This window comes from Eubalaena glacialis, chromosome 4 (genome assembly GCF_028564815.1).
Source record: "Eubalaena glacialis isolate mEubGla1 chromosome 4, mEubGla1.1.hap2.+ XY, whole genome shotgun sequence".
Classification (NCBI taxonomy): Eukaryota; Metazoa; Chordata; class Mammalia; order Artiodactyla; family Balaenidae; genus Eubalaena; species Eubalaena glacialis.
In genome coordinates, this window is record NC_083719.1 from 77,763,740 (window position 1) to 77,781,727 (window position 17,988).

At 41.7% G+C, this 17,988-nt stretch overlaps 1 protein-coding gene across 1 annotated transcript in view; it reads right to left on the reverse strand.

Moving 5' to 3' along the window:
- The window catches only part of ELL2 (elongation factor for RNA polymerase II 2), a 70,426-nt gene extending 52,512 nt beyond the window's left edge, over positions 1-17,914 (reverse strand). The window contains exon 1 of the mRNA XM_061189463.1: positions 17,633-17,914. Coding sequence (XP_061045446.1) covers positions 17,633-17,779 — 147 coding nt within the window. The 5' untranslated portion in view covers positions 17,780-17,914. The remainder of the gene's footprint in view (positions 1-17,632) is intronic.
- Between the last annotated feature and the right edge of the window lie 74 nt (positions 17,915-17,988).

Sequence of the window (17,988 nt, forward strand, 5' to 3'; positions counted from 1 at the left end):
CTCTCTTCAAATCACAAACACTGAACATCTCCTCTGAGGCTGGTTACACTTTCCTCTCTGACTCCTTGCAGGCAGGTTATCTTCAGCTCACCACTGGAATTTGAACTTCTCTATTAAGTTCATCAATTCTTCTTGGTCAAACAAATGCTAACTTTCCTCAATTTTCAAATTGCTCACTTCTCTACTGGATGTCACTTGGAGACACCACTCCTCCTAGCTCTTTGATCATGGCTTTCACTTTCCTCTTTCTAGATCCAGTCTCTCTTGGAGGCTCACCTTGCCTATTTGGTGATGACTCTGAATCTCTTCCCTATTCCTCAACTTGGCATCTCTCTGCAACTTGCAACTTATCACAGCCTAGGACATTTTGCATTAGAAACTCTCAATGACAGCAAAATTGGCAAACACTAAACCACCTCCGCCCCTCGCCAAACTGGCACCTCTTTCCTACTTTCTGGCATGGGTGCTTCTATCTTGTTGGTTCTCCAGGTTCACAACCTTAAGTTTAACACACAGCCTCTTCTCCCTCTCCCCTCACCGTACTCTATTAGGCAATCGCGCACTGCTAGAATCACAGAATTCCAGGTCCAGAGGTACTCCAGTTGGTGCCCAGCCCCACCCCCCACCCTTAACCACAATGGGCCATGCATCCCATTAATAACTAAGCTGGGACCAGAATCTAGGACTCAATCTTCCTGTTTTGCCATACTGTTTTTCTTCTACTATCTTGGGCTCCACACACATCTGTTATGGTAGATCCACGGGCACTTGCTCCTTTATGCCAGAGAGTTTGCATTTTAGTTGGAGAACATTTGAAAATGATTAAATATTGTACTAGGCTAAGTACTGCTGGGAGGTGCAGTAAGGATTCTCACAAAGGAGAAAAGTATGGGTTAGAAGAGATACTAGAAAAGAGAAAAGGCTCATGGAAAAGATGGCTCTTGAGTAGCAATTTTGAAAAGACAAACTCCAGGGAGAGTGAGTGCCCTAAGCAAAAAAGCAAGGAGACAGGAATGGGTACTGTGCAGGCAAGATGGCAGGTCTTTTCACACGTGAAACATAACATAAAGGATGAGAATTGGACCTGGTGATCCCTGGCTAATCTCTCCTTGACCTCAAAATTTGTCTTCAGTTTTAGCTTCTATCCACTACAGAATAAATAGGACAGTAATTTAAATTTCAGACCTCATAATTTCTAAAGGTTCATCACCCTGTGAAATAACCCTATCCTAATCCCTTCCATTACCCCTTTAGGGATGGCCTTTAAGTCTTGTCTTTGACATGATAAACAATTGGAGGCTCTTCTGATTTTTGGAATAAGAAAGTGAGTTGCTGAAAGAATGAAGTGTTTCAGGGAAAGCAGCTCTTTCAGTCATGTGTAAGAAAGACAGAGAGAGAGAGATCAATTGGGGCTAGGGAAAAGGATTAGACATCAGCTCCAGGGGATGTTTTATTTAGGAACACTCTGGTGATAAAGGCCTAAATTAGTATGGCTTCATCTGGAGCAAACAGGAGATGGTGGAATGAGCAGATCTTCCCGAGAATGAATGATAAAATGTGATGAAAGCTTGAATATCAGGCGTACACACGCACACACGCACAAAAGAAGCAAAGGTGGCTCAGGGGTCTCAATCATCATCTGGGGCCAGTCTGCCCCAGACTCCCTCATATTAAGCTTAGTCTCTACTTTGAAAGCTCCTAGCCTGTTTCAGGTCCCTATCACCAAGCACCTAGACAAAGGCCTTCCTCCCTTCCTTCAATTCCTTCCAAAGGCTACTCATTCAAATAGCTAACAGAAGCTTTCTCAGATACCACCCTCAGCATGTCACATAGCCTGCAGTGGGTTCTATCAAAGCAAAACAAACTCCTCCACATAGAAAGCAGACGGTCCAACTATAGCACCAACCAATTTCATCTTCCACTTCCCAACTGTGGCTCAGCAGTGTTAACCTTTTTCAGTCTGTTTGTTTTATAAACAATTTCCTCTCTATTTCTACCTCCTATCTGTTCTTTCAACCTGGCATACCTTCCCAAACACTATTTTGCCAATCCATACTAATCACTTAACATTCAAGCTTAAGATTAATTTCCTCAGCTAGGCCTTGTTTTAGATAAATCAGAAATCAAAGACTCAATGAGTTTAAGGACCCAATGCAGGTAAATGTGAAAGAGACTGGGTGTAAAGCAACAGGGCAGTGGCGAGTACCTGGGGAATGAATGCCCAACTGAGAAAGGACTCAAATTTTTAAATGTTAAACCTTTTTCTCACCAAACAAAACACTGCTGCCACCATTTTGCTAACTCTGAACTATGCCCACTTTAGCTACCATTAGCTATTGTTTTTTCCAGATGCCTGTGTCTATGGTACCACTACACTGGGGGTGTATTTTTTCATAGGTTTTCTTACTCCTAGTTGTTATGATACAGAAGAGTCTAACACATATTTAACTTACAAGTATTTATCTACATTATGATAAAAAAATATTATAAAATCACTTTGGCTATGTTCTCTTTATATATGCGGTATACAACTATACGCATTATTTACTTTATAGATTACTATTCTGGGTTGTACAGACAAAACAATACCACTATGCTTTACATCAACTTAGGCATTTTCAAGAGTAATTTTTTTTTTCAATAAATTTATTCATTTATTTTTGGCTGCGTGGGGTCTTCGTTGCTGCACGCGGGCTTTCTCTAGTTGCGGTGAGCAGGGGCTACTCTTCATTGTGGTGCGCAGGCTTCTCATTGCGGTGGCTTCACTTGTTGCGGAGCACAGGCTCTAGGCGCTCGGGCTTCAGTAGTTGTGGCTCGCGGGCTCTATCCAATCTTTTGCCTCATGACCTGAATTTAGAACCTAACCTCCTGATATGCTTAGAGTTCTATCTGTATTGCTTGATTCCTCAACAAAAATGATAACTTGTTTTTGTTTACATAGTTTTGTAATGTACAGAGTATTTTTATATCCATAGTCTCAAGTGAGGCCTTCTAAAACCAGCCGTGGGTGGTAGAAAGGCATCATCATCCCCCATTTCAGAGGGAGATAAACGAGTCTCCAACAGGCAAAGTTCATTGCTCAGAATCACCAAGCTAGTGGTTAGCAGAGTTGGACCTCAAATCCAGACTTCTGAATTTCAAATACAGTACCCTTTCCTTATCTTGCCTCTGTAACAGGTTACCTCCTAGGGCTGAACATGAAAAGCACTTAAATGCTCCTTCAATTCTTCTGGCATTTTGTTTCCAAAGAAAATGAATTTCATAAAATCATTATAATTTCCAAGGTTCAGTTTCTGATTAAATAAAAACTAAAAAAACAACAGTTTTTTTTTCCTGTAAGGACCATGTATAGTAAAGGAACATATATAAATATTTGTGTTAACATTTTTCATTAAAAAAATAACCCTCAACTATGGAGTAGTTGTGGGTGCTTATCCAAACAGGATAAACTAGGATTACTGTTGCTGAAAAACTCCTTTAAGATATCTAACAACCTAGAAGAGAAAAATACATAAGACAACCTCAAATCCTTTATTGATTTTAATCCCAGTTTTAGACAAGAAGATGTTAGGTACTATGCTACAGTTCTTGAACGTTTTAAAAAATGCAACAAGAGAGACAGCTAGAATGCTATACCACTTTTTATGCTTCTGACTACTGTGTTAATGGGAAAGGTACCCGGAATAAGTTCTAAGAGTCAATACCAGGACTTCTCTGGTGGTCCAGTGGTAAAGAATCCACCTTACAATGCAGGGGACGTGGGTTCGATCCCTGGTCAGGGAACTAAGATCCCAGATGCCGCGGGGCAAGTAAGCCCGAGCGCCACAACTACTGAGCTCACGCACCTCAACTAGAGCCCGTGCCGCAAACTACAGAGCCCATGTGGCCTGGAGCCTGCGTGCCACAAGTAGAGAAGAGAAAACCCGCACGCCACAACTAGAGAGAAGCCCAAGTGCCACAGCAAAGATCCCGCGCACCGCAACGAAAGATCCTGCATGCTGCAACTAAGACCCGACGCAGCCAAAAATAAATAAATAAAATAAATAAATAAATAATAAATAAATCTTTTAAAAAATTGAACATTTAAAAAAATAAATAAATAAAAGTCAATACCACTCTAAGCAAATGTCTCAAGCACGTTAGTTTTTCACCTAAATGTTTTTTAGCCTAAGTTTAACTGCACAAACATAACCTCAACTCATTGTATATTTTTTAATGCAATCCAGTTTTAAAAGATAATGTAATTACAGGTGGCCAAATATGATATGGCATGTTTTAGAATAATGTTTAACTTACTAAGTACAGTTCCATTACAAATGGAATTTCAATAGGACTTCAACTTTTTGATTTTTAGCTTTAATTAAATATTTGCACCAACTAGCTCTTTTGAAAATCAAGTAACTCTAGGGTTTAACTGACTAGTACTTGAGCTATAAATAAGATAGTGATCTAGTATCTTCATCCATCAAGAAACAATGCAGACTGGAACTGGCTAGGGAAACCGTTTTGATAAATGCTTCAACAAGGTGATGTTTTATAGTCAAAAGATTCTGTTAAACTCTTGGTTGGTTCACTGATTTTAGATTTCCTTGAATTAACCCTCTGTATTTCTCAGAGAATGTAGGGCATTCTTAAGCTTAGAATAAAAGTGTAGACAATACTAAAATGCTCAAAAGTTTAGTTCTTGATATCTGCCACTATAATAAGCCAATTCTACTGCAATAAAAACTGCTCTATGACCAAAGAAATCTATGTCCACTTATTTCCAGGGACTATGCCTTGCAATATATAAGGACTATAAAAGTAATATGTAATTTACTAAGTAATTTTACTAAGTAATTTTAATTGTGCTGAGTAATATTAATTTCTGACACGATTCTTTTAAGGCAGGAGGGAAGAAGCAAAGCTCAGGTTTCTTTGGGGATAAATAAAAGAGAGTTACTTATCCTATAAAGGTTGTTATAACCATCTCTTGATTATTTACATAGTGCTTATCCATCAAAATTAAACCTATGGTTACTTTTATTCTATCAACCACTATTGGTTTTGTCAACATACAACCATAAGAAATAGCATTCTGTTCTAGAAAAGAGTGATTTCTCTAAGAAACACATTATAGAAATCTTTCTAATTTTATTCTCTAAGGTTAGAGATGTACTTGAAATACCTTCAGCTTCCCTTCTGAACCCATCATGGAGCTTTGACTCAACTTAAAGTTAACTCTTGAATTATTTAAAATTAACCAATAGGTATTTATTAAATACTTCATATTTTATTTGCGTACCTAAGCTGCATTATAAGTCAAGCTAAAGATAGTGCAAAAGGGGCTTCCCCAGTGTGGCACAGTGGTTAAGAATCCGCCTGCCAATGCAGGAGACATGGGTTCAAGCCCTGGTCCAGGAAGATTCCCACATGCCACAGAGCAACTAAGCCTGTGCACCACAACTACTGAGCCCGCGTGCCACAACTACTGAAGGCCACACGCCTAGAGCCCATGCTCGACAAGAGAAGCCACCGCCATGAGAAGCCTGTGCGCCGCAACTAGAGAAAGCCCACATGCAGCAGCGAAGACCCATGGCAGCCAAAAATAAAATAAATTAATTAATTAAAAAAAAAAAGATATTTAAAGATAGTGCAAAAAACAAAAATTCCAAAGTCAAATATAATTTTGGAACTTTGTGTCAAAACCAGAAAACTGTCTATAAATGGTGATGGGTCAGGTGACTGCTTTAAGTGAGATTGTTTTAGGAAATGATTATAGCCACCTAGTTACTATTTACTGAGCGCTTAAAATGTGTCAGGCCAGTGTAATCACTTTTACTATCACCTGTGGGAATTCTCAGAACACCCTTGTGGGGTAGATACTATTATTTCCACAGGATTCCACAGGTAAATCCTGTGAAATCACATAAGGTGACACAGCTAATAAGTGACCTGGAGCTCAAACCCTGGCCTGTCTCACTTTAAGAACTAAGCACTCTGCACAGCTAGCCTCTCCTGCTCCTCCTTAACAACAGTTATATAAAATGTGAAATATCTGAACGCTACAGAATTAAGAACTGATAAGAATCAATAGCTCTTTGGGGATCACTTTTTTGGTTTTGCACTACAACTTAAGGAAAATATCAGACACTTGAATTTCTTTTCACTTATGCAAGTAAATAGTAAAAAGTATTTATGACTTATCCTAGGATACAATTTAAGATAGATCTTTCTTTCCTAAAAGAGGTACTATACCATTTAAAGAACTGTGGTTATAATTCTTTTATTTAAGAAGTCATTTAATTCTGCTCTTTAAAACATCACCTGATAGAGAAACCAAAGACTATCCAATAATTATATTTTAACCACGGTAATAAAAATAAAATCTAAGCAGGGAAAGAATAGGAAGAAAAAAAAAAAGATGGAGTATAAGCAGACAGTAGCACAGGAAATCAGTTAATCCTGAAATCAAATATACCCAGCTCTCGTCAAAAGCTGGTAATATGTTTAGAATGATAGTATGAATGTGAAATTTTGAGGTAATCCAAAGATACCTTAGTAAACGGTATCTCCTTCTTTGCCCCAATCTTTTATCAGATGCTCCCCCACCCCCCGGGGGAGAGAGAGAGAGGGAGTCATTAAGTTTCACAAAATCTAGTATTTTGCTTTGTCAGTCAATCCAACCTTACACATCGGAGAAACTCCTTCTCTGCAGATTTGGAAGAACCAGATTAAAGAGCATTTGGAATAAAGAATAATTTCTTTCTAGCCTTTACAGCATAGAAAAGAATGAAATATAAAGGAGATTCTCGAAACAGTAGTGAGAAGTCAAAAATCTAATTTATTTAACACGGTCCTTGTTTTTAAAGATAGTTTCTGGAAAACTGTAGCTATCTGATGCAGGCCAAATTAAAAAACAAATTATTATTGTCTTAAACGTTACTATTTCATACAACTTTTTAAAGGAATATGGAAGGCAAAATCCAAACTGAACAACCACCTAAAAAGTTAGTTACTGTGAACAAGCCCTTGTAACAACATATGAAGCATAATATCCCATCATTTTTTTCCAAGAGAGCACTTAATGTGGACTTTATAATTGTGTAATAAGCTTACATGTCAAATCTGATTATAAATACAAATGAAGATTTGTTCTTTGGGATCATGATCTCTAGTAAAGTATAAGGAGAAACAGTAAAATAAACTTGGATTGGAAGATGGGTATTATTTTTAAAATAGTAGAAATTTGTAAAATGCAGCATCTACAACAAAGGGAGCCATTAGAAGGCTTCAAACTTGGAAAATACATGATCACACACACTTCGTGTTTTAAAACGATCGCTTTGGCTGCTGTGCGGAGAATGGACTACTGGGGGAAGAGTGGAAGCCTGGAGGCTAGATGGAAGTCCATGGCAGTGGTCCTCAAGAGAGATAATGGTGGCTGGGACTGGAGTGGTGGTGATGGATGAGGTTAGATTTCAGATTTTTGAAGACTGACAGAACTTGCTGATGGATCAACTAAGTCAAGAAAAGAGGAGATAAATCAAGGAATACTAGTCAGTTACTAGTCAACTGGTGATGAGTACTGCCACTTACTGAAATGGGGAACACTCAGGAAGATGTATGTTTGAAGGGTGAAATCAAGAATTGTGCTTGGCAAAAATAAACTCAAAATGGATTAAAGACTTAAATGTAAGGCCAGACACTATAAAACTCTCAGAGGAAAACATAGGCAGAACACTCTATGACATAAATCACAGCAAGATCCTTTTTGACCCACCTACTAGAGAAATGGAAATAAAAACAAAAATAAACAAATGGGACCTAATGAAACTTAAAAGCTTTTGCACAGCAAAGGAAAACATAAACAAGATGAAAAGACAACCCTCAGAATGAGAGAAAATATTTGCAAATGAAGCAACTGACAAAGGATTAATCTCCAAAATTTACAAGCAGCTCATGCAACTCAATATCAAAAAAACAAACAACCCAATCCAAAAATGGGCAGAAGACCTAAATAGACATTTCTCCAAAGAAGATATACAGATTGCCAACAAACACATGAAAGGATGCTCAACATCACTAATCAGTAGAGAAATGCAAATCGAAACTACAATGAGGTATCACCTCACACCAGTCAGAATGGCCATCATCAAAAAATCTACAAACAACAAATGCTGGAGAGGGTACGGAGAAAAGGGAACCCTCTTGCACTGTTGGTGGGAATGTAAATTGATACAGCCACTATGGAGAACAGTATGGAGTTTCCTTAAAAAACTAAAAATAGAACTACCATACGACCCAGCAATCCCACTACTGGGCATATACCCTGAGAAAACCATAATTCAAAAAGAGTCATGTACCACAATGTTCATTGCAGCACTATTTACAATAGCCAGGACATGGAAGCAACCTAAGTGTCCATCAACAGATGAATGGATAAAGAAGATGTGGCACATATATACAATGGAATATTACTCAGCCATAAAAAGAAACAAAATTGAGTTATTTGTAGTGAGGTGGATGGACCTAGAGACTGTCATACAGAGTGAAGTAAGTCAGAAAGAGAAAAACAAATACTGTATGCTAACACATATATATGGAATCTAAAAAAAAAAAAGAAAAAAAAATGGTTCTGAAGAACCTAGGGGCAGGACAGGAATAAACACGCAGATGTAGAGAATGGACTTGAGGACACGGGGAGGGGGAAGGGTAAGCTGGGACGAAGTGAGAGAGTGGCATGGACATATATACACTACCACATGTAAAATAGATAGCTAGTGGGAAGCAGCCGCATAGCACAGGGAGATCAGCTCGGTGCTTTGTGTCCACCTAGAGGGGTGGGATAGGGAGGGTGAGAGGGAGACGAAAGAGGGAGGAAATATGGGGATATATGTATATGCATAGCTGATTCACTTTGTTATAAAGCAGAAACTAACACACCATTGTAAAGCAATTATACTCCAATAAAGATGTTTAAAAAAAAAAAAGGAATTGTGTTTGGGTCTGTTAAGTTTGAGATAACCTATTAAACTTTGATAAAGAGATCAGGTGTTGAAAATTAGTGCCTGGAAATGGAGGAAGGTCAGAGCTGGAGATAAATATTTGGAGGTCGTTAACATATAGATGACATTTAAATCCATAGGACTAGATGAGCTCACCTAGGGAAGTGAAAAAGAGAAGGGAACTGGGATCTCCAACTTTCAGAGGCCAGTCAAGCAGAGGATAATCAGCAGAGGAGACTGAGAAAGAATGGCCAGAGAATTGGGAGGAAAATCAGGAAAGTGTTTCTAACAGGAAGGAGTAGTCAACTGGATGGCATGATGCTGAGGTCAGGTAAGACAGGAACAGAGAGATGACCACTAGATTTGACAACAAGGGACCTAGTCAGGTGCAATCTCAGTGATGTGATGGACACAACCCAACTGGAGTGGGCTGAGCAGAGGATGGGAGATGAAAAACCAGACACTATTTCTCAGACACATCCTCAAACATAATCCTCTCTTTAGGTGTCCCCTTGCACAGAGACTTTACTGTATGTATGTATGTATGTATTTATTTATTTTTAATGTCTGCTTGTTTCTACTAAGGCACGAGCACTTTCTGGACCATCCCTGACTTATTCAACTTTATATATCCAGTGCCTAGTACTATGCCTGGCACATATCAGAAGATAAATAAACACTGGCTAAATGAATAAATGCATATTTGACAGTTACAGTTATAATTCCTTTCCTACCTCTTAGTCTTTTATTAAAGAAAAAACATCTCAAGACACTCAACTGAGTTTTTACCACATGGATGTGTTTTCTGGCTATCTGAGGCATCATGGTTTCCAACAATGAAAACCAAAAGCCATGATACTAAGTAAATGTCTTTTAAAAATCTGCTGACACGTAAATTTACAAGTAAGCATATTTAGATCCTAAAGTATCTCAAAGAATCTTATTAGAAAGTTCATGCCTGGCTCCACCCTTGAACAAGCTCACTCTTCATGGGAAAAGTCTTCTAGCCAAGGTTATCTCCATGGACAATGAACCAAGTGCCCATAACTAGTCCATGACAATGTATATGTATAACAGAAGCTTCATGTACTCATGATTATTTTTTGGTTTGTTTTTCACAAACTGTCAAACAAAAAAAAGAGAATCAAAACACCAAAACAGAAGTGAAAGTAATCTGGAAGTGAAAACACTGACCCTTGCAAGGCCTTTAGGAATCATTTAAAAATGATGCTTGAAATGTAAATCCAGGCACATTATAGAGAGTTACTTAATGTTTCAATAATCACTTGGGACAGAAACCATGGAAAGTCTGATCTTCATGTTAAAATCAAATTCAATTTTCATATTATCTGTACTCTACGACAGTTAAGTGCAATTTATAGAGAACGTTATTGGATAAAGGAAGCCTATAAAAATACAAGCAAAATTTGAAAATCCCTGTTCAAAACCAAAATTTCTTCCACCTAATAATTTCAACTTCCCCCAAAACATTACCAATCCCCAAAATTTCCATCCAAATGGAAAAGTTTGAGACATGTAAATATGGCATTGTTCTAGTCTAGCCTCAGACCCAAATATACTTCTCAAATATAAAACATCTAATCAAACCTAAGTCTCGTCACCAAACAAAAGACTGAGTGAACGTTCACTAAAATGGTACTTTATCTCCCCCACCCCAGCCCACCCTCCCAACTGCTTCTGATTTCCCTTTTTTCTACTAAGGGTACCCCTCCTAGTGCTGATGGCTAGAAATTTCAACTTAACCCTGTTCCTTTAAAATCTGTTATTAAATTCTATAGATTCTATTCATCTGTAATGTCTTGTCTCCCACTAGCATCCTAGTTTAGATCCCACTCATCTCTGACCTGGACCACATACTTCCTCCTAACTTGTCTACTGCCTTCCGGATTCATCTTATACTCATCATGCACACTGAGGCCAGTATAATCCTAAAGCATTAGCTCAAATCACCTTAAATTTCTACTCAGTGTCTCTCCAGTTTTGAGAGAATAAACTCCAACCTGCTCCAGTCTCCCTTTCCTCTCTTAAATCCAACTATATTTTCTCCTACACTCGAGGTTAAGTGGAACACGGTCTTCCTTACAATTCTCAAAGCCTGCCTTAGCTTTTCTACTGCTGTCCTTTCCTTTCCTGTGCCATTCCTTCTGCTGGCGATGTGATTCCCCCCACCTAGTCTCTGCCTGTTAAAATCCTGTAAGACCCAAAGATGTTTTTTAGACCAATAACATATAGGATCCCCAACAAGAAAGAAACTTATGCTATTTGTCTAACAACCTAGTTATTATTAAACTAGTAGCAAATGCTCTGACTACTGAGTTCAATTCAAGGTGCTAATTTGATTCATGAATCTTTACGGAGCATATAGTCTAATTAATAAGATTCTCTCTTTTTATATCCTATATTAAACTGCTAGCCATGAGATTCCAGGTTTGGCCTTTGCTGGCGAAGTATTAGTGGACGCCCTTAAACCAGTTCTTCCTAAAGATTTAATGTGGCTCTAAAGAGCCATAATGCCACAACCAAAATAGATAGATAGGTAGATAAATTGAAAGGAAGGGAGGGAGGGAAAGAAAAGAAAGCAATTCTCCTCGGTAAATCTGACCTGACTTATGCCATGTTTTTCAGCTTCAATTTGGCTGTAGAGACACAGTCATTAATTTATTGTATTCTACTCCAGACCTGCTTTTCTAGATTTCTGCATTAAGTCATGGGAAATGTCCTATGGAGCTGAGGTATGCAGGAGAGTCAAATGTGCTGTGGCTATATACATGCTCTTTTCTTTATTCTAAAACTCAGCTCACCTTACCTGAAGAAATGCCCATATCATCACATTTTAGAGACATCTTCTCAAATACTCCAAATACATTTGACCCAAACTGGCAAATAATTGGGCTGAACTCTGGTGCCACAGTCCTGAGCCTCTCTGTAGTCACTGCAAGTTGTTAAAAATGACCCAGCAGTGGTTCTCCTGAAATTCTCATTTTCCTCACTTTGCCGGCTTTATCACAAATTACCTAATAAGCTCTATGAGCACAGCTTCCATAGTTTTTTACAAGTGCAAATGGAGCAAATGGAAAGGTTGGATCTGGTGACTGTCCTTGATAAGCTTTCCTGTAAATCATTCCGAGAATTTTACACCCCTTTCCTTTTAAATTCTTTTCTTGAACATGTTCCAATCCTTCACATATGTTCTTTCTTTCTCCTCTCAGTTCTGGTGCCAAGGTTCCCTGTCTATCTCTTTAGGCAATCTGGCTACTGCTTTTCACTAGGAGGAGCACCCTTCTTTGCACTGAACACCTGATCATCTGTAAAAACTTTTCAAACACTTATTGCAAAATGGGGCACAAACTTGACTTTACTTGATAAAAAGCATTTTAATATCAAGTTCAGCCTGAAGATGGGTCTAAGTTAAAGTCAGTAAGATTAACTTACTTTAATTAAAACTGGCTATGTTTAAAAACTGCAACAAAAGGAATCTGCTAAGGCAAACCTCATTGTTTTACTTAGTAAACATGTCAGCAGCAGTGACAGCTCTGTGCTGGCAGGTCTGGATGCTTGAGTGGTGCCTTAAGGAGAACAGGGTCTTCTGTATTTGTAAAAGCAGATTATTGAACACACATGTACACACTCAAAATTGTTTGAGGGCAGGCACAAAAAGGAAGAGATAGGAAAAAGTAAGGTATGAGTCTTTTTGTGCCTTAAACCACAATGAATCAAATGCTGATATGTTCACGAGGTAAAAAGAAAGGAAAGGAGAGGATATCTCGTACTCTATGACCTGTGGGATCAGTGATTTTATAAGATCACGGAACACATTAAAGGGAGCTATTGTGAAGGACAGTAACTTTGGAGGTTTAAATAAGACTTTATGCTTTGACTGGAAATAACAGTATCTAGTAATACTGAAAGAGACTGAATTCCTCATGCAAAATTAAACATAAGTATATTTGTACAAATTTTCAAAACACTATCATTTTCCTAGAAGACACTAATCAAAGCAGGGAAATTTAAAGCCAATAATTGGAGTTGGCAAGAGAATGTGTTAACAGAATCCTTCTTAAAGTCAACTGCTTTCTCATCTTCAGGCATAGAGATTGAATGGTCCCTGCTTCCAGATGCATCTATGCAAGACTTTTTATGTAATAGTTGGATAAACATGACAGTATTATTTGAGCCACCACCTTTGAAACTTTGAGTAAACATTAAAAAAAAAATCAACAGGCTCAGCAATGAGAGAATCTGAAAAGAAAATTTTGATAAGATTTTTGTTACTACCAGATGAGTTACTCAAATGTCAAAATAACGCCAGCTACACATTACTGAAGGAATTGGCTAAAATAAATTTTAGAATTTTGAGGTTTAATTTGAAATAGTTTTAGGATACATTTGGGAGAAATATGTAATTACAGTAACATATGCTCATTTAAAATATGTGGGGCTTATATAGACCACAAATTCAGACATCAGTTTAGAATGACTATAAAGTTGTAATACGTGATTTTTATTTAGTAACCTGTACCTTCATTCAAAATAACATATCTATAGTAAAAAAAAAAAAGTAGTTTTGCAATATATACTAAATATCTGTATAAGTATTCTGAGTTCATTCTGCAAACCATGAAAATAATTTTCCATTTAACACTTTTTTAAATATAATCAACTTGAAACTGTCTCTGTATTCAAACGGAGTGAAAAACAACTTTTAGGAGATATTTACTCCAACTATAACTCCCATTCCTGGAATCACAATGTCTCTATCCCGCACCCCAATCTCTGTTTAAAAGGTTCCCAAGTTAGCTTTCCTCATTTCTTCTCTAAAAATAGAAAACTTGAGTAATGAAGGTCAATTAGGTTTGTTTGTCTTTCGAAACAGTGAGGAATTGTTTCTAATTAAAGATTCTGTTTCCATGAACTCTAATAAGTTCGGATACTTGCTCAATTATATCTAAAGAACATCTGTATTTAGCCTAAGTCATAGTTTCCTAAAATTCTTAAATTTACCTCCCTGAAGTCTTAGGTCAAGTGGATTAATTTAGGAGAGTAAATCCAATGGACAAAATAATCTGGATAAAAATAACTCTCTGATGCTTAATTTAGGAAATTAACCTGTTGAAATTTCTGGCTCTTAGAAAGTCATCAGAAGAGGAGGCATAACAGTCATAACATTGCATGGGCCAAAGCCACTTGGAGGCCACTTGTCAAGCATCAAGCACCTTCCTATCTAAGCACAGGAATGGTAGGGGCAGTTTTATATGAGAAGTTAAAGCCATCCTGCCCCCCTCCCCAGGAGAGAATAGAAACTTCTCCCTGACTAGCCAATGCATTCCAACATTTTTCCAAACGCAGCTACAATTTAAAGTTAGGAGCCCTAATTTGATAAGGGTGGAAAGTGAAAGCGTAAAAGACCAAGTATGTATCCTTCTACTGGAGGATAAAAGCTCGGCCATATGCCCACTGCTGGCAACTTTACTGTGTTGATGGGGGAGCCCTGGTCTGGCCCTAGTCAGGAGGTGGGACACTGAGGACACACTGTGGGAGACTTGGCTGAACACACCAGAGGATACTGTAGTAAGTTCCAACAGTACCTCATTTCTGTTTCTTCTGTCTCTTCCCACTTTTCAGCTGTCTGAAGTTAACAGTCTCACCCCAAATCCTGCTTTTCCAAGCCCCTTAAGAAGTGTTTGTGTGGCCAAAGTGACAGTGAGGCCTGGGGACAGGAACTGGTTAAGTCAGAAACAAGGCAGTGTCCAACTGCAACGGCCAAGTGAGCTTATTTCTTCCTCCTCTCCCTGCATAGTACTGCTTCTACTACCAACTTTTAGAAGAAAAGGAATCCACGGACTATCTCAATCTACCTGGGTCCAACTCAGAAGGGTAGAGGGAGTTGGCAAAGTCTTCTCCCTTTCCCTTCTCTGCCTCTGTACAGATTGACTAGACACATTAATTTGCATGCACAGAGATGGAAACAGATGGTAATGATATTAATAGGCAATAGAAGTAGTCAGGAGCAAGGAAAGCCATTGACTTTGGTACCTTTGACTGTAAAAATAAATAAATAACTTAAAAAAAATCAAGAACTAAGTGGTGGGTTGGAAGAGGAAGAATTTTTGATCTGCTGTTTCTTAAGACAGTGGAATATATGTGGGGCTTTTAGAATCCAAGCATTCCAACTTTAATCCCAAGCATGTAAACACTAAGGTGTAGGAGGCAGAAATGAAGGGAGAAAAACAAACAGCATTCTCAGTGAGCACCGGGGGCTTCTCTGTCACCTCACTCTCCCCGGGTACCATCCCTTCCCTGTGTGGGCCTCCTCACCCACCTCTTCCCTGTCAGTGTCTGTCAATCTTGTTGTAATCAGCTGTACAGTTCACCAGTTGTCCCCCCAAGGTGGCTGGCTGACCTACTGTCCCCAGAGATGCCTCTCCTCACCCCTGTGTGTCAGTCTTTATCTGCTCCCTGGGTCTGTTTCTGACTGGAGGTTGGCCTCCTCCTGCTGGCTTCTTCCTCTCTGGTGTTTTTCTCTTTACATACCCTGACCTGCCTTCTTCCCACTGTCATTCCTTCCCACACCCTCGCCTTGGAACAGGCAAGCTTATCTCTCCATCTTGCAGGGCTGAGTTTCTCTCCAGTGTCTGCCCCTGTGTGCCTCTGCCTGCCTATCTGGCTTCCCCCAGATGGGCCTCCCACTCCATGCTGGTGCTGGTGCTGGTCTCTTCCCTGCAGATGCACCTGTCTGGGAGTAGCTACTGACACATGCAGTTTTTATTTCTTGTATTTCCTCGCATTCCTATTGCTGCGTGACTTCCCAGTCATACATGAGACCCTTTTTCCCTGAGACTTCATGGTGTGTAGGAAAAGTATCTTTCTCCCTGTGCATGCACTCCTCCCTCCACCTCCGAGTCTGAGTGTTTTTCGCCTATGCTTCTCTGGTGGGTAACACATATGCCCTGGAATGTACATCCATGTGTCCACTCAATTCTGTGAGTGCCATCCTGAGGGCATGCTCATTTCTGAGTCTCTCCTGCTGCTTACATGTACACTATCACGTGAGCTCATGTACTCCTCAAGCTGTGCACAACTGTGTGCCTCCTCCTGTGTGCATGCTTATGTAGGGGCCCCCTGAAGGTAAGTCTCCCTTGGCCCAGGTTCACACCTCTCCTGCGGTTTTGCCTCCAACTCTGGGCCTTCCTTCCAAGCATTTAAAGGGCCTGGCACTAGTGGGAGCTCAACAGATGTTAATTCCTTTCTCCACTTTTATCTGAATAACTAGGAGCATGTCCAGGTGTCCCTCTGGCCCTCTGTGCCTGCTTTATGAGATCAGTTAATCGGAGCGTGTTTCCTTGGCATGGGCTCGGCTATTTGTCGGGATGCCCCGTGGGTTCTCTGCTCTACGGACGGTCTCTCTTCTCAGAGTGAGTTACCGGTCGCTCATATGGTATATCCCTCCCCTTATGCGATGCGTCCACTCTGCCTCCCTCACCCATTCACAGTACTGCATCTCCATAAACGGCTTCCCCAGGCACTCCGGTGGCGGCGTTTCTTCGCTCTGCCTCCCACTCTCTCCCTCACTTTTTTTTTTTTTTTACGTGAAAACGCGTCCCTGGGTTTGTCCTCCAACTGCCGAGTACGTGAGCCTTCGCTGTGCTCGAGTTGTGTGTGTCCTCGGATCTCTCTCCGGGACGCGGTGCGGGGTGAGAAACCCGAGTCCGCCCGGGACGCAGTGTATCCCCTCCCCACTCCCCGCCCCGCCCCCGCCCCGGCCCCTCGATCCAAGTCTCCATGTCTGTGAATCCGCCTCAGACGCGAGCGACGCGTCTTTCGGGTATGAGGAGCCACGGAGACTCTCTCTCCTCAGTAGCCGATGTCTTTGCTCCCGGCTGAGCGCTGGCTGTATGTGGCTCTCGCTACGCGGTGTTGTGTCTCTGGGAACGCGAAGCGCCCGTGTGCCCGAGTCTCTGGAAGTGTAAGGTGCGTCCCCCTCCTCCCTCATACGCGGAGCCTCAGCCTTTCCGAGTACACGATGTGCCCCCCGCCCCGGCCCCATACGCTCAGCGCCTGTATCCCCAAGTTCTTGCGAGTACAATGTGTGTCCCACCTTCATACGCGGAGCGCCTGTGTCCCGGTCTCTGCTGGTCCGCGGTGGTACCCCCGAAACGCGGACGGTGAGTGCCCGCCGGTCCTCTCGGGTTCGTTACCCGGACGCTGCCCTCCGCCCCCTCCCCCACCCCCCACACGCCGTGGTTATAAGAGCCATCTCACTCGTCTCCTTGTTGCCTTTCTCCCTCACTGGGACAGAAAAGGCTAGAAAACCCGGGCGCCGTCGGAAAGTCCCGCAGCGGCTGCGCAGCCGAGCCAGGGCTGCGGCTGCCTCGGCCCCGCCGCCAGGGGCCGCCCGCCCGCCCGCCCGCCCGCCTCCCAACGCCCAGGCGCCCAGCTGGCCCGGGACGGCGGCGTCAGCGACCCTGCCCGGCCCTGCCCAGCCCTGCCGCCGCGGGCGCTGACGGCAGCCTCGGCGAGCCCCTGCTCCACCGACCCCGAGCCAGGTGCCGGGGGCAGGGAGAGGCGCGGCGGGGCGGCGAGGGACGCCCTCTTCCTTCGCGAGCCCGGCCAACTGCCCAGCTCACCTTGTGGCTCTGGTAGGTCTCGAGCGCGCGGATCGCCGTCTCGGTGAGCTTCACATGCAGTACGGTGGTGTTGTCCTGTCCCAGCCTCCCGCACGACAGCCCATAGCGCTGCTCCTCCCGCAGGCCCGCCGCCCCCCCTGCCGCCATCTTAAACTCCCCGGGGTGCCGCCGCCGACGCCAGTCGGGCTCTAGCCTCCACTGCGGCCGCGGCTGCTCGGGCTTCTGCAGCCGCCGCCACAGCTACGGCCATCCCGCTGCTGACGTACTGTCATATACTGCGCGCAGCTAGACCTCGGGCTGCCACCGCCGCCACCCGCCCCACCCTCCGGCCTCGTGCCCCGCCCCGGGCTCGTCTC